This window comes from Scyliorhinus torazame, chromosome 28 (genome assembly GCF_047496885.1).
Source record: "Scyliorhinus torazame isolate Kashiwa2021f chromosome 28, sScyTor2.1, whole genome shotgun sequence".
Taxonomy (NCBI): Eukaryota; Metazoa; Chordata; class Chondrichthyes; order Carcharhiniformes; family Scyliorhinidae; genus Scyliorhinus; species Scyliorhinus torazame.
This window is the reverse complement of record NC_092734.1, coordinates 3,230,872-3,257,561: the sequence shown is the minus strand read 5'-3', so window position 1 is coordinate 3,257,561 and position 26,690 is coordinate 3,230,872. Positions and strand designations below refer to the sequence as shown.

The 26,690-nt window shown below is 45.8% G+C and overlaps 1 protein-coding gene across 1 annotated transcript in view; it reads right to left on the bottom strand.

Moving 5' to 3' along the window:
• Positions 1-26,690, bottom strand: part of LOC140403431 (glutamate receptor ionotropic, delta-1-like) — a 1,359,932-nt gene that overhangs the window by 1,332,095 nt on the left and 1,147 nt on the right. The window contains 1 exon segment of the mRNA XM_072491342.1: positions 21,896-22,051. Within this exon segment, the coding sequence (XP_072347443.1) occupies positions 21,896-22,051 (156 nt within the window).

Here is a 26,690-nt window from a genome sequence, read left to right as displayed (position 1 = left end):
TCCAGAAGCAAGATTTTTTTCCTTTCTGCAAAGAAAGTATTTGCAGCTTTTAAAAGAAAAAATATAATAATAAAATAACTTAATTTAACCTGAAATAGTGGTTATTCCAAAGTCTACTTTACTTACTTAGCAATGCGGGACCCAGGATCGATGCTACTAAGTGGTAAGTAGATGAAATCTTCGGTGAAGGTATGGGTTATACTGGGAGATAACTTGGAAATATAGTTTGACCTGAATAGCACCCACTGAAGCTTGCATTGGAGTCGGGGAGTGAGCATCCCCGATCACCATTTAGAATGTCGGCCCTTTTTGGTAAGGGGGACTTCTAAGAATAGTGGTGAGTTTTCAAAAACATGGCGCCCAACGTTTTAATTAAAACCCTGTTAATTACGCCTAGCGGGTTGCTTTATTTTCTACATGGCACCCGATGTGTTAACACTGTGTTAATTACGCCCACCCGGTTGTTTTGCTTTCTCCATGGCATCCAGCGTGGAGGCCTAGAATATTAGAAGTTTCTAGACAAAGCGAGGCTAGAATATTAGAAGTTTCTAGTTGCGCAGAGTGGGGGCTAGAGTGGGGGCTAGAATATTAGAAGTTTCTAGTTCCCAAGAAACGGTTGGAACTTTAGAAGTTTCTAACCGGCACAAAGGCTAGAATATTAGAAGTTTCTGGTCGATGTGTGAGTCAGACTTTACCTGCCGAGTTTAGTCTGGAAAGTCATGTGTGATTGACTTTTGTAAGGATATTCTGTGGATCGAGGGGACATAAAACTCAGGTTGGGTGTGAAATCAGCAGACTAGAAGATGCTGACCCTGAGAAAAAGTCTGCAAGACATCTTGGTGACAGCACTAAAAATCTTGCATCCATTACTGGTAAAAGGAGGCCAAAAAATAAATCATCCTGAGAGTAAGGCAGATTGTGAGGAATCTTAGAGGAATAGGGACGCCTAGATTTTTTAGAGACCAATAACCAATCGACCTTTAACTAAAACAGGAAGATAGTGCCTTAGTTAGCTTTGGATAGGGCCCAGAAAGGGTACTTATCCTTAATTTCAGATTGCAACTGAAAGGGACAACCAGGAACAGAACTTAGAATTCCGAAAAATGGCAATTAGAATAATTCTCTTGCTCTGAAACATGGTCAAGAGAGTTGAAGCAATGAAACAAGAGTGGAAAAGATTAACAGAGGCAAAAAAAACTCCTGCATAAGGGAAACTTTATCAGCACGGAGGGGGTCTCGATTTTTGTTAAGAGTAACTAAAACCCCACTGAATAGAGGTCCAAGATCTCAATGGATAAATGAGTGTGTGTCTAATAAGTGTTTGTGAAACCCTACAAAGTAGAGATCCAAGATCTGAGTGGATGAATGAGTGTGTGTATGTCTAATAAGGAATTGTGAATTTCCTTTGGTGTTTGTATTTTTTAAAAATGTTGTATTTTGCAAAACCGAGTTTCACATCAATTGGAAGTTATAAATGGCAGGTAGAAATGTGATCAGTATTATGAGGTGGTAAATCAGTATGTTTAGAATTAAATTGGTCTCAGAATAAACAGATAAAGAGTTTGTATTGGGCAGCAATCAGCTGCTTGCAGGCTTTGAAATTGAGCGTTGAAATTGACACTGCATAGCTCCGCAGGGTCCTAGTGCCCGAGGATCACAAGAAGTCACCAGCCAAATGTAAAAAAATGATGTTTAGAATGTTAAATACATCGTAGAAGTAGCTTTAGAGAATAAAGATATTGGAACAACCGTTAAATTAAGAGAATTACTTGCAGTATAAGGAAATGAGAATCTGATGGCAGGAAAAGATTTGATAAAAATAGATGCAGGTGAAATTAAGATATAAAACCAATTGATAATAAAAGGAAATTTGGGTGAAGCTACCAACTAAGACTGCAGGGAAAATAATCAGTGAAGCTGTAAAATGTACAGACAAGATTGTTCAGAATCTGGGTAAACATACAGTTGACTTAGAGAAGCATGGTGTCTGGAGCAAAATAAATTGTATCACAATTAAAACACATGAAGCAATTGGTGGGAAGACAGTGAATTAAAACCCGTTAGCAGCATTGATTGGACAGATGATAAAGTTACAATGTCATGTTTGGAACTTACCTTCATAAAAATCCGTCCGTAATCAAAATAAAGTAATTAAAGTAAATGCAGTAGCAATATCAGGAATGTATCAGGGTAAGGTTTCGACAGATTGGATCAGAGTGAGCAAAAGAGGAGGAGTTTGAGATTCTTCGAATCTCACTCAGGGGTGCAATGACAGAAAGAGGAGGCTTAACAGGCTTTAATTAAGCCTGTGATAACAGGCTTAACAGGCTTTATGAAGGACATAAAGGATAAGAAAAATAAACCAGTTCAAAAAGAAAAAGGAAAGAAATGGTAGCAAACGAAATCCGGAAGTCCTGGAGAGGGCACTTCTGGGGAATCCAAACGAAGATAGAAAGTACAAATTAAAGAATAGGGCCCTCTCCACCCTTGACCTGTTCATTTGATTTTTCAGATGGAAAAAATAAATAACAGACAAATTAGTTCACAAGAAAGAAGAGAACTACACTCCAGTTTTAGACAGGATTGGGGGGAAACTAATTGATACAATTGGCTACATATATGAGGGAATTAAATGACAAGAGCCCGGAGGAAAACGTTACGGGTTAGAAACAAATCAAAATATCAAATTATTACTGAGAAGTGAAACCTCCGGTCAGACATCTCTAATTGGACATCAGCTGATGGATGATTTGCGGTCTCCACGGGGTATGTACTACGTGGTGGAGTTATTAAGGGTCTCAGCAGACAGCAGCGACTGACGAGGAACCCCAACATGATAAATGACAATAGTTTAAGAATTTTTGTAGCTTGATGCCACGGCGGGAAAATTGCTATCAATGCTGCAAACAATATTGCATTGTAGAGTTGTAATATTTATTAAAGAAGAAATGTCATGTAAATTGGTAGGGACTGTTATGTATGTATGATAATGGGGGTATGTGTGCCGTTCGAGAACTTGATCAGCATTTCTAAACATTGAATGTTTTAATAGAGGGGGAATAGTGGTAGTTTAGAGTGTTGTCTTGATTTAACTGCATAGAACATCACGAATAATATTGATGTTGTTTACAAACCATATTTAGTATATAATGACTATTGGTCCCAAAGCTACGAAGGGATGTGTCGATATTGTACTTTATTTTTAGTATTGAAATTGTGATAACAGTTGCAAATATGTAAAGTTGTAACACATGGTCTATTTGTGTGGTTAAGTAATGAGTAACGTGTTAAGATAAGACTTAATTTTTTTTTACTGTATATTTAAAAAGAGGGAGAATTTATTTGGGGGAAAAAGTGACAGTTCGATGTGGTTTGGCGAATACTGTCGGCATATTGTATTGCAAATGTTGTAAGGGAAATGATAACAGACAAAAGGGATTTGAAGGAAGTTTGTCAGAAAGATATTCTCCCAGGTACACCAGGGGCTGGCAGACTTACATGGTTCAGGACAATGTTAGACATTAATGTGGGGAAGTCAGGGATAGAAGCAGGATCAATTGAACCTTTTAAATTAATGAAGCAAGGGAATCAGGGCGGTGGTACATGATATCATAATTTACCATTCCAATGAGAAACGGAAAGCAGTTTGGATGACAGAAAAATGGGACACTTAACAGCCAGTGATGAACAAAAGACCTTTTTGGTTCCTGATGGACTGAGTTGTGTGCTGTTTCTAAGGGACATGAGGAAGCTTCTACAGTGCTGCTACCCCAAGGAAGTAAAATGCTTTGGAGGTAGTGGAACACACGGATAGCTATTGTGTTACCTTCCTGAGCGGCTGCGGCTGTGGTTCACGGTAATTGGACTTGAGGAAAGAATGAAAAACGACACTGGTCTGTGATATGGATACATTTAAGAATTGATTTCGATGCACAATTTAAAATCACAAAACATGTACTTACAAATGAGAAAGATCGGGGATAAATGTTAGTCAGTACAATTAGATGGGGGGATAATTGACCAAAAGATATAGTTATGTTTCAAATGTCAAGACGGGGTGTTATTGAAAATATGGAAAGATGTGTCATTTGAAACATGGAAGTCTGGCAATATCTGGTCTGAGAGAAACATGAGAGGATACAGGGCAAGATCCCATGAAGGGTTAACAGCAGCTGCCAGGGAAGGATTGTAAAATGCAGATATCCTTGGTCAAGCAGGCTTTGGAAACAAGACAAACAGGATTTTGAATGAAGCCAAAAACAATGGCTCACACCTTCATTGAATGTAACTATCTTAGTAAGAATCTGGAAAAGAATGGATGAGGTTCACTTGAATTCTAGGTGTGAAAATTTACCAGGTAAATTAAAGAAAACTGGAGACTATCAGTCTACGAGAAACATAATTCAAAGCCAAAATCAAAGTCAAAATTATGAGCTGAGGACACAATTGGAAAATAAAACTATAGAAATGACAGGAATTAAAAGTAACATCCCTTGAAGTCAAAGCATTTTGAACATCACAAAGGAAACAATGTAATCAGATCTATGAGATGAAGTCAAGTCAAAATGAGTACTTAGTTGGATTAGAATGTTCAGATCAAAGATACTTTTTACAATCAAAGTGAAAAATGTTACTTTACAATAACGTCATAAAAACTAGATAACAGTTAGAAAAATATATAAACCCGAAGAAAGGGAACAGCAGCCAGAACCAGAATCAGAAGCAGAACTCAGAGGGAGAGAGAGAGAAGCAGAGAAGGAACAAGCAGCTAGAGTCAGATTACAGTCAGCTCAGCCATGGGAAAGGGACAGGGCAGAGCAGCCGATCTAAAATAGCGAATACATCTAAAGAAGACTAGAATTTAAAGAGGAGCCAGAGTCAGCTCAGAGATAGCCAGCAGAGCTAGCTCTCACAGCTCGGTACATGGGAAAGATAGGACACAGCAACCGAGCTAACCAGCAAATACATCTAAAGAAGACCAGACTTTAAAGAAGATTGATTGTCAAGTTGGGCCTGAAGGTCCCTTCAACCAACCAGAAGGATCCAGAAGCAAGATTTTTTTCCTTTCTGTACAGAAAGTATTTGCAGCTTTTAAAAGAAAAAATATAATAATAAAATAACTTAATTTAACCTGAAATAGTGGTTATTCCAAAGTCTACTTTACTTACTTAGCAATGCGGGACCCAGGATTGATGCTACTAAGTGGTAAGTAGATGAAATCTTCGGTGAAGGTATGGGTTATACCGGGGGATAACTTCAAAATATAGTTTGACCTGATCACCATTTAGAATGTTGGCCCTTTTTGGTATAGGGGGACTTCTAAGAATAGTGGTGAGTTTTCAAAAACAAGCTATAAAGGCTACAAGGGAGAGAGGTAATTGATAAGTAATGGATAAGGTCAGGTAAGTATTTACTATTTTCATTGCTGAAAGTTTGAAAAGACTTATTGTGGTTCACAGTTTGTAAGGGCTATGTTCGGTAGTAAAGAGGACAGGAAAGAAGGTCCCTAGAGAACCATACCTGACATCAAGCGCCTTCCAAAGATTTTATCCAAAGGGGTAAGTCTTGACAGGAGAGCTCCAAGCCATGGTTTGCTCCTCTGGCTCCATGTGGGAAGCCGGCAACATTTACCAGCGGCAGATCCTGGAGGCCTGGGTTTCAGAGCTGGAGCGGCGGCGGTTGGGGACATTATGGAGCATCCGTGAGGTGGAGAGTATTGTGGATAGAACATATAGAGAGGTGGTCACACCACATGCTCATGCTCCACAGGCAAGAAGGGAATGGGTGACCACCAGTCAGAGCAAGAGGACTATGCAGGGATTGTAGGAATCACCTGTGGCCATTCCCCTACAAAACAGATATACCGCTTTGGATACCTTGGAAAACCTCTCAGGAGGAAGCAGCAACAGCCACATTTCTTCCAGTTGGTTCTGCTGAGGGGAGGAATAAAACATGTGAGAATGCAGTAGGTATAGCGGATTTGTTTGTAAGGGGAATAGATAGGTGTTTCTGTGGCCGCAAACGAGACTCCAGGATGGTATGTTGCGTCCATGGTGTGAGGGTCAAGGATGTCTCAGAGCGGGTACAGGACATTCTGGAGGGGGAAGGTGAACAGCCAGTGGTCGTGATCACATCGGTACCAATGACATAGGTAAAAAAAAGGATGAGGTCCTAAAAGCAGAATATAGGGAGTTAGGAAAAAAGTTGCGAAGTCGGATCTCAAAGGAAGTGATCTCAGGATTACTCCCAGAGTCACGTGTTAGTCAGGATAGAAATAGCAGGATATATCGGATAAATACGTGGCTGAAGGGTTTCAGATTCCTGGGGCATTGGGACCGGTTCTGGGGGAGATGGGACCGGTACAAACTGGACGGGTTACACCTGGGCAGGACCAGGACTGATGTCCGAGGGAAAGTATATGCTAGAGTGGCTTGGGGAGGGTTTAACAGGGGGATGGGAACCTCTACAAGGAGTCAGAGGAGGAGGAATCAAAGACAAAAACAAAAGACAGAAAAGGGAATAAGGAAAGTGATAGACAGAGAAACCAAGGGCCAAATTCAAACAGGGCCACAGAGAACAATAGTGGGAGCGGGACTAGTAATGTTAAAAAGACAAGTCTGAAGGCTTTGTGCCGTACCCCGCAGAGCATTCACGATAAAGTGGATGAATTAATCGCGCAAATAAATGTAAACGGGTATGATATCATCAGGGTTACGGAGACATGGGTGACCAGGGATGGGAATTCAACATTCAGGAGCATTCAGTAGTTAGGAAGCATAGACAAAAAGGAAAAGGCGGTGGAGTTGCATTGCTGGTTAATGCAATAGAGAGGAAAAATACAAACTCCAATAATGTGGAATCTGTGTGAGTCGAGCTGAGAAACACCAAGAGGCAAAAAACCTTAGTAGGTATTGTATATAGACCCCCAAACCGTAGTGGTGATGTTGGGAATGGCATTAAACAGGAAATTAGAGATGCATCTGTATTTATGGGTGACTTTAATCTGCATATAAATTGGGCAAATCAAATTAGTCACAGTATCGTAGAGGAGGAATTCCTGGAGTGTATATGGGATGATTTACTGGATCAATACGTTGAGGGAACCAACTAGAGAACAGGCAATACTAGACTGGGTACTGTGTAATGAGAACGGAATCATTGGCAATCTAGTTATGCGAGATCCCTTGGGATGAGCAACCATAATATGTTAGAATTTTTCATCAAGATGGAGAGTGGTACAGTTGATTCTGAGACTAGGGTTCTGAATTTAATAAGGGAAACTATGATGATATGAGGCATGAGTTGGCTATGATGGATTGGGAAATGTTACATAGAATCCCTACAGTGTAGAAGGAGACCATTCGGCCCATCGGGTCTGCACCCTAACCTAGGCCCACTCCCCCGCCCTATCCCCGTAACCCCGCCTAACCTTTGAACACTAAGTAAGTGGTAACCTTACATCTTTGGACTGTGGGAGGAAACCAGAACATCCTGAGGAGAATGTGCAAGCTGTCATCCAAGGCTGGAATTGAGTCCAGGATCCTGGCGCTGTGATGCATATGTTGGCCATCATTGCGAGAGTATTCGGGTACAGGAGCAGCGATGTGTTGCTGCAATTATACAGGGGCTTGGTGAGGCCACACCTGGGTTATTGTGTGTAGTTTTGTCTTCTTATCTGATGTTTTTGCTATAGAGGGAGTGCAGCGAATGTTTACCAGACTAATTCCTCGGATGGCGGGACTGATGTATGAGGAGAGATTGAATTGGTTAGGATTGTATTTTCTGGAGTTCAGGAGAATGAGCGATGATCTCAGAGAAACCTATAAAATTCTAACAGGACTGGACAGGATAAATGCAAGAGTGTTGGTCCCGATGGTGGGGGTGTCCAGAACCACGGGTCACATTGTGAGGATACGGGGTAGACGATTTAGGACTGAGATGAGGAGACATTTCTTCACCCAGAGAGTGGTGAGCCTGTGGATTTCATTACCACAGGAAGCAGTTGTGGCCAAAACATTATGTTTTCAAGAAGCAGTTAGATTGAGCACTTGGAGTGACGGGGATCGAAGGATATGGGGGAAGACGGGATCAGGCTATTGAGCTGGATACTCAGCCATGATCATGATTGGTGGATCAGGCTAGAAGGGCTGAATGGCCTCCTCCTGCTCCTATGTTCTATGTTTCTATATTATATATGTATGTATATGTGTGTATATAATATCACGGACAGTCTCCCACTCTGCAACAAGCACTCTCCCAGTTTACAATAACTCAATTCCTCCAGTTTTGGGAATAATCACATTTTCAGTACATTATATAAACTTCACTCTCGTCGGCTCATGTTCTAAGTAGCTGAAGGCATCAACCTTATGGGAGTAAACTTTCCCGAAAGGCTTGACTTCAAACTTGCAGGACCCACTAGAACACACATTAATGCGATCAATGGCACAGACTATACAGGTTCCGCAGTATCCTTCCTTATTTACCACATTTGAGGAGATTAAGGAGTACTGTTATACTTCTCACATCAACACATCAATTCTGCCAGTTTTGCAAGATTTGAAATGGTTAACATTTGCAATATATGCCAAAATGTCACAGGAGCTGAAATGACTTGAAGCAGATGATATCACAGTGGATCGATTCATCAGCATAGATATAGAACCTGGTCATTGCGAGAATGGCAAACTTAGATTCTGTGTTGGCCTTAAGATGGTCAATAAAGCAATAATTCTAGCCAAGTATCCACATCCTATGATGAAAGAGCTATCAGCATCAGATCATGACTCCACAGTCTTCTCAAAGCTCACCATACAACAAAGAACAAAAGAAATAGGAGCAACAGTAGGCCATTCAGTTCTCCCATTCCATGCTGACATTCAGTAAGATTATGGTGGATCTACTACCTCAGCACCATGTTCCTGCACTATTCCCATATGCCTTGATGCTTTTAATATGTATAAATCTATTGATCTCAGTTTTGAACACACTCAATGACTGAGGCATCCACAGCCCCCCGAGGCAGATAATTCTAAAGATTCACCACCTTCTGAGTGTAGAGATTCCTCCTCATCTCACTCCTAAATGGCCTTCAACCGTCAATTCACTCCCTCTTTGACAAGTATATCTTGTAAGAGGTAAGGAGACCAGAAGTGCACATAATACTCCAGGTGCAGTCTCACCATGTTATATGTCTATGAGCTATCTCCAGATGCCATTTGCAGAGCAAAGCCGATATCATTGCTTTTGTTACGTATGAAGGTGTGTTTCTGCACTGCAGAATTCCCCACAGATTATGTTCAGCACCGAGCACACCCCAGAAGATCATTTCTTCAGCCTTGTTTGGCATCGTGTCTAATGTTGAGAGGCTGTCAACAAATTTGGTGACGTATTGTCCATGGAAGGGACATAGCAGAACATGATCAGGGGTTATCAGCGGTGCTCATTCAACTCAAAACACAATTTAATGCCCAACATAGAAAAATACACATTTGTGGCAACTGAGATTGACTTTCTGGATTGGAGAGTGACAATAGCTGGAGTACAGCTTACATACGATGCCAAAGCCACCCCTGCACTTCTGACCCCCTCTAACATGAAGGAGTTGTAAATCATTCCTCAGTACGACCAACTTTTATCACAAATCCATTCCTAAATATGCTGAGATCACGGAGTCTCTTCAGAAGCTGCTGCACAAAGGTGTATAATGGGAATGGGCAATCGCATAGCAAACAATGTTTGACACAACACTGAACATTGTCAGCCATGTCAGGGTCTGGCCATTGACCTCTATGTATCTACAGATGGCCAAATCATCTTCAACAGTACAACTTTGAGTTTGAGCATTTTGCAACTAAATCAATTCTGTAGAAACACAACCTCAAGCTCATAGATCTGGGTGTGGTCAACGGAGACCTTCATATCTCAAATACTATTTCTGAACATCGAGAAAACAAACAAGTTGAACTCTAAGAAATGACTTGATGTTTTGTTGTTTAGGATGGCTTAATTTGGAACGGGTCTTTGGTTTTACAAGGGGGAAAAGATGTAGTGTTCACGCGTTGTGTGTTTCATTGTCTGTTCTCTGTTCTCATTCTGGGTGTGGTTACTTATTGAGACAGAGAGACTGAACTGAGGCTAGCTGTTGTAAGCATGGGAGCAGACATTTTAAAGCTTTGTAAATTAAACGCCTGCACACATAGGAACTGATGTATCATCTCTGCATACCTCCAAGGCATACAATGCAGTAACAGAGAGAAACAATTTCCTCTGGGAGGAAAATTAAGAATCAGAACTAGAGTTAAGCCATTTAGGTGGTATCTTTAGAAGGCTTTTCACAAAAATGGTAATGGAAATCTGGAATTCTCTCCCAAACAATTCTGGGATAATGGGAGCTTTCAAGATTCAGATCGATACATATATAAGATAAGGAAGGGTAAGGTTTACATGTTATTTCAGATTGTCATACACTTCAAATACTGGAGGAGAGCAGAAGTTTTAATACTATGGATAAAGTATTCCTTTCTATAATGTAAGGGTCCCTCCTGTTTGTTTCCTGTTCATTCTCTTATTTCCCCTTTCTTTCATTTCTGCAATTACAATTTTGATCCATGGATGAGTAATGAACCTGTGACTTTAATGCAACAGGTATCCTTAACTCGAGCAGAAGCAATAGCCGAAATCTTTAAATCAAGCAGGAAGAATCTGGAAGGATGACTTGCTTTGATTGACATGGCTGGCAGCCAATGAATTGGCTCAAATGTCTGTGCCCTGCCCGGTGGTCAGTGGTGATTGGTTCGGCTCCCACTGACATGTTTCTCAGTGTCACAAGGCTGGAGTTTGTTTCCCTTTTGATTCTGCAAGCTGGTTGGAGGAATCTAACCACTCACTCCAGAAATATCCCGTTAATTCTCACCAAAAAGCCACTCAGAATCTGATAACTCTCTCGCTAAGATGTGACGCCAGAGGCCTTTCCTGGTAAAGTTGTGAGTCAGATATACTGCTGAACTGCAAAGACCAGAGACTTTAAACTACACTCATACTGTGAAGAAGGTGCTGCAAAGAACTCATCTGAAGAAAGAACTCTTTCCCTTTGACCTTAACCATTATTATTGCCTGTCTTGTGTGTGTGGGTAGAGGGTGGGACTGTTAAAGTCGGCAATCGGTTAGCTTCCTTGTTATTCTGCTGTAATTACTGCATGTTTCATCTTTATTCCTGTGCTAAATAAACAGTAATTGTGTTTCAATTTACAAACCTGGTGACTGTAATTATTGGACAGGCAAGTGCCAAAGATCTTGTTTATTTTTATAAGAATTATTGGTTAAATCATTTGTGTTGTAACTCCGGGTTGAGTGGGGCTGGAATTGACCACGTAATTGCCCAGGGTGTCGTAACAATAACACTAATTTACTATCTACTTATTCCCTTTACATATTAATGTGACAGAAACAATCTTGATAATATCAAAAACACACAAATTAAAACTTATTTTTAAAAATGATATTCTAAATCCTATTATCAAGTAGGAAGACACTGTCATCTCTTTGTGATGAGCTGAATGTATTAAGGTATCAGCCTACAGTTTTCCTTGCAAAAGGCAAATATCACAGAATGTAAAAGCTTAATGATTGCCTGCCTGGCATTGGGCATGTCCAAGCAGCCAACGCAAGTGATTTTCAACAGCTGCTTAATCACTTCTTTTATGTGACATTAAATAATGCAGCATCCAGAATTCAGTCATACTGCAGAAATGTCATCCTCCTGCCTTCAACTGAATGCATTACACTGAGCCAATGTGTCCAATGGAAATAATATTATAATCACCACAACCTAACAATGAACAGTGAGGTGAGATCCAAGGTATTTAATAGGAAGCTATTGTTATAACACAGTTGACAACAAACAATATCTTACATTCTCACAAAACAAAACATCCCACTGTGCTTTACAGGGAAAGTGGAAGGCACCAAGTAGGAAGTAGAGAACACATTAGCGGAGCTGACTAGACATAGTGGAAGAGGGAGGCTCTTGAGGATGGAGGAAAAAGTAATGAGGAAGGAGTAGAAGGTGGAAATGTGGAGATGCAGCAACTGCAGGCTATCACCGATGGAAGAGGGATGAGTGAGTGAGTGAGTGGCAAAAGATCAGACAACTGAGTTGAGAATTAAAGGAGATGAACAAAGAAGATTGATCCCTGGAGAGAATTATGAATGAGGTTTATAAATTTGCTGCACGAGAACATCAAGAGTCAGTGAAGTTCCCGAGTAATGGGTATGTGTGCAATAGCTTATGGACTGCAGACTTCTGCATGTGTGAAATATAACTGTGGAGGCATTGGAAAATTGAGTCTTTGAGTGAATATAAATTAATATTCAGAACTCAGAGAATCTGGACAGAATCTAATTGTGGCTGTCATTCTGAGTATGTGACAGACATCAACACATACAGTGGAACATTGTGGCCCGACCTCATTTCACACCCAACTCACAATATGGAAGCAAACATTCAGCAGACTCAACATCATAGCTTCAGCTGGCCTGAAATCAAGTTAAGTGCAAAGACTGACTGCATTAATTTCTTCATTATTGGACACATGTAACAACAGTCAGGTCCTGCACCAACACATGAAAGGCAGCACAAAACTGCTGTGAAAAGTGCACCACATTGTTGAGAGAATTAAAGTGTCTTGGATCATTTAATCATGATATGCAACTTAATTTTTCCAAACCAATAACATTTTAAGAAAAAAGATTGGTACAAATTTGTTCCCATACCTCTGATATAAATCAAGTACACAGGCGAAGTGAGTGAACTAATCTCTGCAGGGAGAAGATGTTTGGTTATTTCTGATATCAGTTCCTTCAATCAGAGGTACTACAGCGAAATGACCATCAAGGTGAATTGGGGAAGAACTCGCCTCAAGATGTCAGATCAAACTACCACACAAACTGGAGGATTCTTTAATCACTATTTACTCACAAATCTCACCACTTCTGATTGCAAAAATCCCCCATCCTTTCCCCTCTTATTAGGATCATTCTGGAGAAGAAGTAAGTTACTAATTCTAATAATAAGTAAGGACTTTGTAAAACTTATAATGGCAATGATATGAAATATTACATTACCCATTTTACCATTAAGGATCTGGGTACAGGAGCTGGATGCTGTAGGTGAAATTGTGAATTTGTTTAGCAGAAGGGAGAGTGAGGGTGCGGTGGAATTGTTGACTTGGATGGGTCAGACTATAATCACAATCCGACATTCCAGTGTGAGATTTGTGTTAAAGTGGATCCAGGTGAAGCAGGTAATGTTTCAATATCTGACTCTCTTCGAGCTGCAACAGTTGTCCCCTTTACAGTGGAACTATGTTGCTGAGTGAGTGAAAGGATCTATTCTTAATTTAATGCCACAAGTCTTCCGTTCCCTGGGAACTGGAGCCCTGGAGGTACCCGAGAAGATGTGCAAGGACTACACGAGAAATGTCCGGGAAGTTTAAACTTTTGTCGGGCAATTATCATATTTTTGCAACCATCCAAAATTGTGGCTTAAATCGGAGACTTTGGATGGTGACAGCTCTCTTAGCAGTATAGTTACCAAAGATTAAAACCACTTTTAACTCCTGCGTAACTATGGTACAGACCAACAACTCCCCTGCCCCCCACCCCCCACTAGCCACACAACCTCACCAGCACCCCCCACAATCCAAAGCACTTATCTGACACATTTACCTTCTCTCTTGTCAAAGTGGCTGGGATCGAGCAGACCTTATGACACATTGTGCTGCGTTAAAAGAGGGCATGGCTTCACTTCCCCCAACTGCACAGAAGGACTCCAGGAACAGCTAGGCTCCACATTCCTCAGCAGGCCCATGTCGGATGTCCAGGTGAGAAATGTACAGCTCCAGGAGAAATAGAAAGGAGCGAAGTGGCAATCTGACGGTGATTGTCACTCCATGGAAATTACTGACACAATGCAACATACATGCCTAATCAGTGAAATAAACACAATTTCTCATTTCACTGGGAAGAATTAGACACAACAGGAATATAATTTGAAATTAATGCTTAATTCCAGCAAAATGAAACTGAGCTACAAACCAGTAAAATGCAATTTCAGAAATGATGTCAGGAAACACTTCTCACACAGAGGGATTAAATCCTGGAATGCACTCAGTCTGGATTACTCCAGGTAGACCCAGTCTCGATTACCCCAGGTAGACCCAGTCTGGATTATTCCAGCTAGAAACCCAGTCTGGATTACTCCAGGTAGAAACTCAGTCTGGATTACTCCAGGTAGAAACCCAGTCTGGATTACTCCAGGTAGAAACTCAGTCTGGATTACTCCAGCTAGAAACTCAGTCTGGATTACTCCAGGTAGAAACTCAGTCTGGATTACTCCAGCTAGAAACTCAGTCTGGATTACTCCAGGTAGAAACTCAGTCTGGATTGCTCCAGGTAGAAACTCAGTCTGGATTGCTCCAGGTAGAAACTCAGTCTGGATTGCTCCAGGTAGAAACTCAGTCTGGATTACTCCAGGTAGAAACTCAGTCTGGATTGCTCCAGGTAGAAACTCAGTCTGGATTGCTCCAGGTAGAAACTCAGTCTGGATTACTCCAGGTAGAAACCCAGTCTGGATTACTCCAGGTAGAAACTCAGTCTGGATTACTCCAGCTAGAAACTCAGTCTGGATTACTCCAGCTAGAAACTCAGTCTGGATTACTCCAGGTAGAAACACAGTCTGGATTACACCAGCTAGAAACTCAGTCTGTATTACTCCAGGTAGAAACTCAGTCTGGATTACTCCAGGTAGACCCAGTCTGGATAGCTCCAGGTAGAAACCCAGTCTGGATTACTCCAGGTAGATCCAGTCTGGATAGCTCCAGGTAGAAACTCAGTCTGTATTACTCCAGGTAGACCCAGTCTGGATTACTCCAGGTAGAAACTCAGTCTGGATTACTCCAGCTAGAAACTCAATCTGGATTACTCCAGGTAGACCCAGTCTGGATTACTCCAGCTAGAAACTCAGTCTGGATTACTCCAGGTAGAAACTCAGTCTGGATTGCTCCAGGTAGAAACACAGTCTGGATTACACCAGCTAGAAACTCAGTCTGTATTACTCCAGGTAGAAACTCAGTCTGGCTTACTCCAGGTAGAAACTCAATCTGGATTACTCCAGGTAGAAGCCCAGTCTGTATTACTCCAGGTAGAAACTCAGTCTGGATTACTCCAGGTAGACCCAGTCTGGATTACTCCAGGTAGAAACACAGTCTGGATTACTCCAGGTAGAAACACAGTCTGGATTACTCCAGGTAGACCCAGTCTGGATAGCTCCAGGTAGAAATTCAGTCTGGATTACTCCAGGTAGATCCAGTCTGGATTACTCCAGCTAGAAACTCAGTCTGTATTACTCCAGGTAGAAACTCAGTCTGGATTACTCCAGGTAGAAACTCAGTCTGGATTACACCAGCTAGAAACTCAGTCTGGATTGCTCCAGGTAGAAACTCAGTCTGTATTACTCCAGGTAGAAACTCAGTCTGGATTACTCCAGGTAGAAACTCAGTCTGTATTACTCCAGGTAGAAACTCAGTCTGGATAACTCCAGGTAGAAACTCAGTCTGGATAGCTCCAGCTAGAAACTCAGTCTGGATTACTCCAGGTAGAAACACAGTCTGGATTATTCCAGCTAGAAACTCAGTCTGGATTACTCCAGGTAGAAACTCAGTCTGGCTTACTCCAGGTAGAAACTCAGTCTGGATTACTCCAGGTAGAAGCCCAGTCTGTATTACTCCAGGTAGAAACTCAGTCTGGATTACTCCAGGTAGACCCAGTCTGGATTACTCCAGGTAGAAACACAGTCTGGATTATTCCAGCTAGAAACTCAGTCTGGATTACTCCAGCTAGAAACTCAGTCTGGATTACTCCAGCTAGTAACCCAGTCTGGATTACTCCAGGTAGACCCAGTCTGTATTACTCCAGGTAGAAACTCAGTCTGGATTACTCCAGGTGGACCCAGTCTGGATTACTCCAGGTAGAAACACAGTCTGGATTATTCCAGCTAGAAACTCAGTCTGGATTACTCCAGCTAGAAACTCAGTCTGGATTACTCCAGCTAGTAACCAAGTCTGGATTACTCCAGGTAGAAACTCAGTCTGGCTTACTCCAGGTAGAAACTCAGTCTGGATTACTCCAGGTAGAAGCCCAGTCTGTATTACTCCAGGTAGAAACTCAGTCTGGATTACTCCAGGTAGACCCAGTCTGGATTACTCCAGGTAGAAACACAGTCTGGATTATTCCAGCTAGAAACTCAGTCTGGATTACTCCAGCTAGAAACTCAGTCTGGATTACTCCAGCTAGTAACCCAGTCTGGATTACTCCAGGTAGACCCAGTCTGTATTACTCCAGGTAGAAACTCAGTCTGGATTACTCCAGGTAGACCCAGTCTGGATTACTCCAGGTAGAAACACAGTCTGGATTATTCCAGCTAGAAACTCAGTCTGGATTACTCCAGCTAGTAACCAAGTCTGGATTACTCCAGGTAGAAACCCAGTCTGGACTACTCCAGCTAGAAACTCAGTCTGGATTGCTCCAGGTAGAAACCCAGTCTGGACTACTCCAGGTAGAAACTCAGTCTGGATTACTCCAGGTAGAAACCCAGTCTGGATTGCCCCAGGTAGAAACCCAGTCTGCATTACTCCAGGTAGAAACTCAGTCTGGATTACTCCAGCTAGAAACCCAGTCTGTATTACTCCAGGTAGAAACTCAGTCTGGATTACTCCAGGTAGAAACTCAGTCTGGATTACTCCAGGTAGAAACTCAGTCTGGCTTACTCCAGGTAGAAATACAGTCTGGATTACTCCAGCTAGAAACTCAGTCTGGATTACACCAGGTAGAAACTCAGTCTGGATTGCTCCAGCTAGAAACTCAGTCTGTATTACTCCAGGTAGAAGCCCAGTCTGGATTACTCCAGGTAGAAACTCAGTCTGGATTACTCCAGGTAGAAACCCAGTCTGGATTACTCCAGGTAGAAACTCAGTCTGGATTACTCCAGGTAGAAACCCAGTCTGTATTACTCCAGCTAGAAACTCAGTCTGGATTACTCCAGGTAGAAACCCAGTCTGTATTACTCCAGCTAGAAACCCAGTCTGGATTACTCCAGGTAGAAACCCAGTCTGGATTACTCCAGATAGAAACTCAGTCTGGATTACTCCAGCTAGAAACCCAGTCTGGATTACTCCAGGTAGAAACTCAGTCTGGATTACTCCAGCTAGAAACTCAGTCTGGATTACTCCAGCTAGAAACTCAGTCTGGATTACCCCAGGTAGAAACTCAGTCTGGGTTACCCCAGGTAGAAACCCAGTCTGGATTACTCCAGATAGAAACTCAGTCTAGATTGCTCCAGTTAGACCCAGTCTGGATTACCCCAGGTAGAAACTCAGTCTGGATTACTCCAGCTAGAAACTCAGTCTGGATTACTCCAGGTAGAAACTCAGTCTGGATTACTCCAGCTAGAAACTCAGTCTGGATTACTCCAGCTAGAAACTCAGTCTGGATTACTCCAGGTAGAAACACAGTCTGGATTACACCAGCTAGAAACTCAGTCTGTATTACTCCAGGTAGAAACTCAGTCTGGATTACTCCAGGTAGACCCAGTCTGGATAGCTCCAGGTAGAAACCCAGTCTGGATTACTCCAGGTAGATCCAGTCTGGATAGCTCCAGGTAGAAACTCAGTCTGTATTACTCCAGGTAGACCCAGTCTGGATTACTCCAGGTAGAAACTCAGTCTGGATTACTCCAGCTAGAAACTCAATCTGGATTACTCCAGGTAGACCCAGTCTGGATTACTCCAGCTAGAAACTCAGTCTGGATTACTCCAGGTAGAAACTCAGTCTGGATTGCTCCAGGTAGAAACACAGTCTGGATTACACCAGCTAGAAACTCAGTCTGTATTACTCCAGGTAGAAACTCAGTCTGGCTTACTCCAGGTAGAAACTCAATCTGGATTACTCCAGGTAGAAGCCCAGTCTGTATTACTCCAGGTAGAAACTCAGTCTGGATTACTCCAGGTAGACCCAGTCTGGATTACTCCAGGTAGAAACACAGTCTGGATTACTCCAGGTAGAAACACAGTCTGGATTACTCCAGGTAGACCCAGTCTGGATAGCTCCAGGTAGAAATTCAGTCTGGATTACTCCAGGTAGATCCAGTCTGGATTACTCCAGCTAGAAACTCAGTCTGTATTACTCCAGGTAGAAACTCAGTCTGGATTACTCCAGGTAGAAACTCAGTCTGTATTACACCAGCTAGAAACTCAGTCTGGATTGCTCCAGGTAGAAACTCAGTCTGTATTACTCCAGGTAGAAACTCAGTCTGGATTACTCCAGGTAGAAACTCAGTCTGTATTACTCCAGGTAGAAACTCAGTCTGGATAACTCCAGGTAGAAACTCAGTCTGGATAGCTCCAGCTAGAAACTCAGTCTGGATTACTCCAGGTAGAAACACAGTCTGGATTATTCCAGCTAGAAACTCAGTCTGGATTACTCCAGGTAGAAACTCAGTCTGGCTTACTCCAGGTAGAAACTCAGTCTGGATTACTCCAGGTAGAAGCCCAGTCTGTATTACTCCAGGTAGAAACTCAGTCTGGATTACTCCAGGTAGACCCAGTCTGGATTACTCCAGGTAGAAACACAGTCTGGATTATTCCAGCTAGAAACTCAGTCTGGATTACTCCAGCTAGAAACTCAGTCTGGATTACTCCAGCTAGTAACCCAGTCTGGATTACTCCAGGTAGACCCAGTCTGTATTACTCCAGGTAGAAACTCAGTCTGGATTACTCCAGGTGGACCCAGTCTGGATTACTCCAGGTAGAAACACAGTCTGGATTATTCCAGCTAGAAACTCAGTCTGGATTACTCCAGCTAGAAACTCAGTCTGGATTACTCCAGCTAGTAACCAAGTCTGGATTACTCCAGGTAGACCCAGTCTGGATTACTCCAGGTAGAAACACAGTCTGGATTATTCCAGCTAGAAACTCAGTCTGGATTACTCCAGCTAGAAACTCAGTCTGGATTACTCCAGCTAGTAACCCAGTCTGGATTACTCCAGGTAGACCCAGTCTGTATTACTCCAGGTAGAAACTCAGTCTGGATTACTCCAGGTAGACCCAGTCTGGATTACTCCAGGTAGAAACACAGTCTGGATTATTCCAGCTAGAAACTCAGTCTGGATTACTCCAGCTAGTAACCAAGTCTGGATTACTCCAGGTAGAAACCCAGTCTGGACTACTCCAGCTAGAAACTCAGTCTGGATTGCTCCAGGTAGAAACCCAGTCTGGACTACTCCAGGTAGAAACTCAGTCTGGATTACTCCAGGTAGAAACCCAGTCTGGAATGCCCCAGGTAGAAACCCAGTCTGCATTACTCCAGGTAGAAACTCAGTCTGGATTACTCCAGCTAGAAACCCAGTCTGTATTACTCCAGGTAGAAACTCAGTCTGGATTACTCCAGGTAGAAACTCAGTCTGGATTACTCCAGGTAGAAACTCAGTCTGGCTTACTCCAGGTAGAAATACAGTCTGGATTACTCCAGCTAGAAACTCAGTCTGGATTACACCAGGTAGAAACTCAGTCTGGATTGCTCCAGCTAGAAACTCAGTCTGTATTACTCCAGGTAGAAGCCCAGTCTGGATTACTCCAGGTAGAAACTCAGTCTGGATTACTCCAGGTAGAAACCCAGTCTGGATTACTCCAGGTAGAAACTCAGTCTGGATTACTCCAGGTAGAAACCCAGTCTGTATTACTCCAGCTAGAAACTCAGTCTGGATTACTCCAGGTAGAAACCCAGTCTGTATTACTCCAGCTAGAAACCCAGTCTGGATTACTCCAGGTAGAAACCCAGTCTGGATTACTCCAGATATAAACTCAGTCTGGATTACTCCAGGTAGAAACTCAGTCTGTATTACTCCAGGTAGAAACTCAGTCTGGATTACTCCAGATAGAAACCCAGTCTGGATTACTCCAGGTAGAAACGCAGTCTGGATTACTCCAGCTAGAAACTCAGTCTGGCTTACTCCAGCTAGAAACTCAGTCTGGCTTACTCCAGGTAGAAACTCAGTCTGTATTACTCCAGGTAGAAACCCAGTCTGGATTACTCCAGGTATTAACTCAGTCTGTATTACTCCAGGTTGAAACCCAGTCTGGATTACTCCAGGTAGAAACCCAGTCTGGATTACTCCAGGTAGAAACTCAGCAATTTTCAACATGCTGCAATGTTACAATGAGGTGACTGTAGGTTTGAGAGGCCAAGTGGGCTAAGTGACATCACTCCTATCTTCTTTTCAGAGGTGTGCCGCTGTCGTGCGCAATCTAGATTACTTTTTGATTCCATCAGCTAATAACATACGGTAAAGCAGGTTCAATATGGACGGAACTTGCCCGACAGCTAACATTTCCAACTGCAGCTACTCTTAAAAATACATAAAGCCAGGCATTGTCTTCACAATGGTGTCTTAACAATTGTGTCGATAGTAACAATACATGTCTCAATAAGTCTGTCTCCATTCATTGCAAGTTCACGAATGTCCACAGTAGTTTTGTATGTGATGTAGCTGCAGTCCACACTCTGCTGATTCTGCTAACTCAGACACTACTTTCTTACACAAATTGCATTATGTAATTGAGCAATAACAGGATAAATAAATCTGCTACACTTGATGGAGTTATATTCAGTTACAGCACAGACACATTAAACAACATTGCAATATTCAGCTGGCAATCAGAAAATATGCATTGCTCCCAACACAGCAACATAAATGCATCAAAAATACAATATGTTTTGATAGAAATGCCCCTGGTAAATTGCATTGAAATAATCCATTAAATGAAAATCTGCCTTTTGGGTCAAGTTTTAAGATGCAATTCCGCTCAGTGCTGACTCCCTAGCCCTTCTATATTGCATTGACCAGCCACAGAAAACTGGCAGTGCTAGTACCCCATAAATTAAACGAAGGAGGGAAATTCAAAGGCAAACCATCTGCCAGTTGCTCTCGTGTGCTTCCTTGTGGCACATTTCATACTAGGAAAGCCTGTGATCATGCTATGTCAGGTCATGTCGGGCCATGTGAGCCATGTCAGGCCATGATGAGCCATGTCGAGCCATGCTGGGCCATGTTAGGCCATGTCGAGAAATGTCAGACCACGTCGAGCCATGTTAGGCCATAACGAGCCATGTTGGGGACGTGTGTACCTGACTATAAAAATGCCACAGGGTTATATTAAATATGTGAAGACATTTAAAAATAAACAATAAACCCCCTTCTTCGGGCTATTCATTTGAAATCTTTCCAGCGAACCCAGGGAGCCCAGGTTTAGTGAGACGTGTGCAGTAATCCAGCTGGTTCTGGGCGGATTTGGATCTGAAGAGTAGTTTTTTACTGTCAGAAACCTCAGATGCTGTTCTTCCTGGTCAGGAACTGCCTCTTGAGTCGGCTTCCTATTGCAGTCAAGGGGCAAGTTTGGAAACAGTGTCTGCATCGTTATATCTGAAGCCTTACTCCGGGCTGTACGCTCGTTCCGCCACTGCCGCCACCCACAGAGGCCACCAGTGAAGAATCCACTCTGTCAATCTGCAGCCAGCCGACCCGTTCATTCGTTATCAAACAGCGCCGACCACCGACAAGCACTGGAAGGTTTGGAGACTCCTTAAAATTAAAATTCAAAGGAAAAGCCGCCATCCAGGAGTTTATTTGGGAATATTTGTAAATTCGATTCGGTGAATGAGGAGCAGGAGAACGAGGTGGAAACAATTTAAGAGCCTGGGGTTGGAATTTGCCCCCTGTACATAGGGTGAAGACAGCAGTGGGAATTCTGTTTTTAATGTTATTCTGTTTTAATCCACTTACCTTCCTGTACCGTCTGAAAGGGATTATTCGCCTCAACGAATTTGATGGAATATGTTATTTTTTCGCTTTGTAAAATGTCGTCATTGAGACTGAGATCCGAAACAGCCAGTTGGAAAACCTCGTCATCCTTTGCCGCACTTTCCTCAAAAATTGCACCTGGGGAGAGAAAGGGCAAGAACTGAACTGAAAGGAGGTTCCTGGGCTTCCGATTTATTGCAGCCTCTGTTCTGTCGGAATTAAACAGTTTAAATGAGAAATGCAGGAGTACAGACGAGGCACTGGGATCTCCGAGCCTGGGACAATGGGGGAGAATCATTTCAGCACCAGGAGCTGTCCACCGCCTTGGGCAGGAACAACCTCTTTATAGACTATCCTCTTTATAGAATTTACAGCGCAGAACAACCTGGACAGTCCCTCAAACTTCCTCCACCAGAAAGTTAGAGACAAACAATTCAATATTGCAAAAATATCATTGAAGATCAACATTAGCACATCAAGTGGTTAGTGTGGGGACTGAGGCAATTTAATAAACGTGGAAAAAAATCACCGAATGAAGTGGTCCCATGTGCGAGATTATTTAGAATGTATTTGAAACATAACTTTGAAATGGGAAAGAACACAGAGTTTCTATGACACTGAAGGCCCACTCTCTGATTTTTCCCAGTTTAATGTAAGTAAGAATCTCCGCCATAAAAGATTAGCGTTTCTCAGAAACCGTCTGATATTAACATAATGGACGAAAATAGTGGCATGGTTTTTATTAATGTAAGGATTACGAAGAATTGAAAACCACAGCAGCTGTTGACATTGCGACTTTTTACAGCAGAACTCGTTATTTCAGGGTCCTGGCCAGCCCAGCTGCCCAGTTGGGGAGTGGGGCCCTGACCAGCCCAGCTGCCCAGTTGGGGAGTGGGGGCCCTGACCAGCCCAGCTGCCCAGTTGGGGAGTGGGGCCCTGACCAGCCCAGCTGCCCAGTTGGGGAGTGGGGCCCTGACCAGCCCAGCTGCCCAGTTGGGGAGTGGGGCCCTGACCAGCCCAGCTGCCCAGTTGGGGAGTGGGGTCCTGGCCAGCCCAGCTGCCCAGTTGGGGAGTGGGGCCCTGACCAGCCCAGCTGCCCAGTTGGGGAGTGGAGCCCTGACCAGCCCAGCTGCCCAGTTGGGGAGTGGGGTCCTGGCCAGCCCAGCTGCCCAGTTGGGGAGTGGGGTACTGGCCAGCCCAGCTGCCCAGTTGGGGAGTGGGGTCCTGACCAGCCCAGCTGCCCAGTTGGGGAGTGGGGCCCTGACCAGCCCAGCTGCCCAGTTGGGGAGTGGGGTCCTGGCCAGCCCAGTTGACCAGTTGGGGAATGGGGTCCTCGTCAGCCCAGCTGACCAGTTGGGGAGTGGGGCCCTGACCAGCCCAGCTGCCCAGTTGGGGAGTGGGGTCCTGGCCAGCCCAGCTGCCCATTTGGGGAGTGGGGCCCTGACCAGCCCAGCTGCCCAGTTGGCGAGTGGGGTCCTGACCAGCCCAGCTGCCCAGTTGGGGAGTGGGGCCCTGACCAGCCCAGCTGCCCAGTTGGGGAGTGGGGTACTGGCCAGCCAAGCTGCCCAGTTGGGGAGTGGGGTCCTGACCAGCCCAGCTGCCCAGTTGGGGAGTGGGGCCCTGACCAGCCCAGCTGCCCAGTTGGGGAGTGGGGTCCTGGCCAGCCCAGTTGACCAGTTGGGGAATGGGGTCCTCGTCAGCCCAGCTGACCAGTTGGGGAGTGGGGTCCTGGCCAGCCCAGCTGCCCATTTGGGGAGTGGGGCCCTGACCAGCCCAGCTGCCCAGTTGGGGAATGGGGTCCTCGTCAGCCCAGCTGACCAGTTGGGGAGTGGGGTCCTGGCCAGCCCAGCTGACCAGTTGGGGAATGGGGTCCTCGTCAGCCCAGCTGACCAGTTGGGTAGTGGGGTCCTGGCCAGCTCAGCTGACCAGTTGGGGAGTGGGGTCCTGGTCAGCCCAGTTGGGGAGTGGGGTACTGGCCAGCCCAGCTGACCAGTTGGGGAATGGGGTCCTGGCCAGCCCAGCTGACCAGTTGGGGAATGGGGTACTGGCCAGCCCAGCTGACCAGTTGGGGAATGGGGTCCTGGTCAGCCCAGTTGGGGAGTGGGGTACTGGCCAGCCCAGCTCCCAGTTGGGGAATGGGGTCCTCGCCAGCCCAGCTGACCAGTTGGGGAATGGGGTCCTGGCCAGCCCAGTTGGGGAATGGGGTCCTGGTCAGCCCAGTTGGGGAGTGGGGTACTGGCCAGCCCAGCTCCCAGTTGGGGAATGGGGTCCTGGCCAGCCCAGCTGACCAGTTAGGGAATGGGGTCCTGGCCAGCCCAGCTGACCAGTTGGGGAGTGGGGTACTGGCCAGCCCAGTTGGGGAATGGGGTCCTGGTCAGCCCAGCTGCCCAGTTGGGGTGTGGGGTCCTGACCAGCTCAGCTGCCCAGTTGGGGAGTGGGGTCCTGGCCAGCCCAGCTGCCCAGTTGGGGTGTGGGGTCCTGACCAGCTCAGCTGACCAGTTGGGGAGTGGGGTCCTGGCCAGCCCAGCTGCCCAGTTGGGGTGTGGGGTCCTGACCAGTTCAGCTGCTCAGTTGGGGGGTGCACTGTCCAGGGTGTGTATCAGGGCCCTGTGTGGTGTAGCGATATCCATATCAGGGTGCTCCAGAGACCATGTCTGTGTAAGTACCTCCCATTCTTCCAGGTTTGTGTCACCGGGTCCTGTCCAATCCAGGACTGTACAGTACATAAACCCATAGCGTAACTATAGCACAATAGACAGCCATTCGGCCTTCTGTGTCTGTGCTGACCATTGACGGGTTACTGCCTGCCTCTTCCTATCACTGTAACGTTTTCCTTTTCAGACAATGATCCTAAAGGCACCAACATTGTAGCTTTCAATTGAAGGAACAGTTAGCGCACCGCAGTTATTAAGGGAGTAAATTCGACATCTGACCGCTAGAGATGCGGTTATGTCTTCCCTGACTCTCGGTAATATTCGTTGACGGGGCTGAACAAGGTTCCCGGTACCTGGGCCGGTGTCTGTGTCTGGGCCGGGGGGGGGGGGGGGCGGGTCTGGGCCGGGGCCGGGGTCAGGGTCTGGGCTGGGGAGGGGGGGGGTCTGGGCCGATGGGGGGGGGGGGCGTCTGGGCCGGGGGGGGGGGGGTCTGGGCCGATGGGGGGGCTGTCTGGGCCTGGGGGGGGGGGGGCTGTGCCGATGGGGGGGGGGGGGGGGGGTCCTGGGCCGGGAGCGGGGGGGTCTGGGCAGGGAGGGGGGGGGTCTGGGGGGCCGGGGGGGGGGGTATGGGACGGGGCCTGGGCCGGGAGGGAGGGGGGGTGGGTGGGGTCGTCTGGGCCGGGGGGTGGGGGGGCGTTCTGGGCCGGGGAGGGGTGTATCGGGGGGTGGTGTATCGGGGGGTTGGGGGATCTGGGCCGGGGGGGTGTATCGGAAGGGGGGTGTACGGGGGGGGGGGGGGTGTACCGGGGGGGTGTATCGGGGGGGGGTGTATCGGGGGGGGGGGGGGGTGTGTACCGGGGGGGGATGTATCGGAGGGGGGGTGTACCGGGAGGGGGGGTGTATCGGAGGGGGGTGTACCGGGAGGGGGGGTGTACCGGGGGGGGGGGCGGTGTACCGGGGGGGGGGCGGTGTACGGGGGCGGTGTACCGGGGGGGTGTATCGGGGGGGTGTATCGGGGGTGGGTGTACCGGGGGGGATGTATCGGGGGGGGGGGGGGGGGGTTGTAGCGGGGGGGGGGGGGGGGGGGTGCCGGGATGGTTGTAATGATGGTTTTAATGGAAAGTCAACAATCAGCTGCAAGTAAAATCGAGCCGCGATGGACAGCGCGCTGAGGCTGCTTGTGGACCAGTTGCACTGTTAACATTGAATGAATTGTTTCAGTGTGAAATGGAAATAGTGGCGGGTTTGCTGCCATCCTTTCCGGGGGGCATTCCCGCCGCGGGCTCCTCTCTGCGGCTCACACGGCGTTTGGAGAAAATGGGGAATTCACAAGAATGAAAAGCAAACCGATTTCAGCCCGAGCTCGGCAGCCGCCTGCAGCCCACAGGGCCCGGGGCTACCCACACTGTCTGTGTGTGTGTGGCTGTCTGTGTGTGTGTCTGTGTGTGTGGCTGTGTGTCTGTGTGTGTCCTGTGTCTTTTGTCTGTGTGTGTGGCTGCTGTGTGTCTGTGTGTGTGGCTGTCAGTGTGTCTGTCTGTGTCTGTCTGTGTGTGTGGCTGTCTGTGTGTGTGTGTGTGGCTGTGTGTGTGTCTGTCTGTGTGTGTGGCTGTCTGTGTGTGTGTGTGTGTGGCTGTTGTGTGTGTCTGTCTGTGTGTGGCTGTCTGTGTGTGTGTGTGTGTGGCTGTGTGTGTCTGTCTGTGTCTGTCTGTGTGTGAATCTGTCTATGTGTCTGTCTGTGTGTGTGACTGTCTGTCTGTGTGTCTGTCTATGTGTCTGTCTGTGTGTCTGTGTGTGTCTGTCTATGTGTCTGTGTGTGTGTCTGTGGGGGGGTCTTTTGAAAGTTTGAGGGTGAGAAGCGGTGCACCTCCCCAGGGCTCTCTGCCCCCCCACCCCGGCTCTCTGACCCCCCCCACCCCTGGGCTCTCTGCCGCCCCCCCCCCACCCCCCACCCCCCGGGTTCTCTGTCTCCCCCCCCCCCCCCCCTCGGGCCGTCACTGCGGCTCCGGGAGCCCCCCGGGGGGGGACGGGGGGGGGGGGGGGGGGGGGGGACGGTTCGGGGACAGAAAGTTTGTTGGGAATATGACCTCCCATTCCCGGGATGTGGGGGGGGGGGGGGGGGTGGT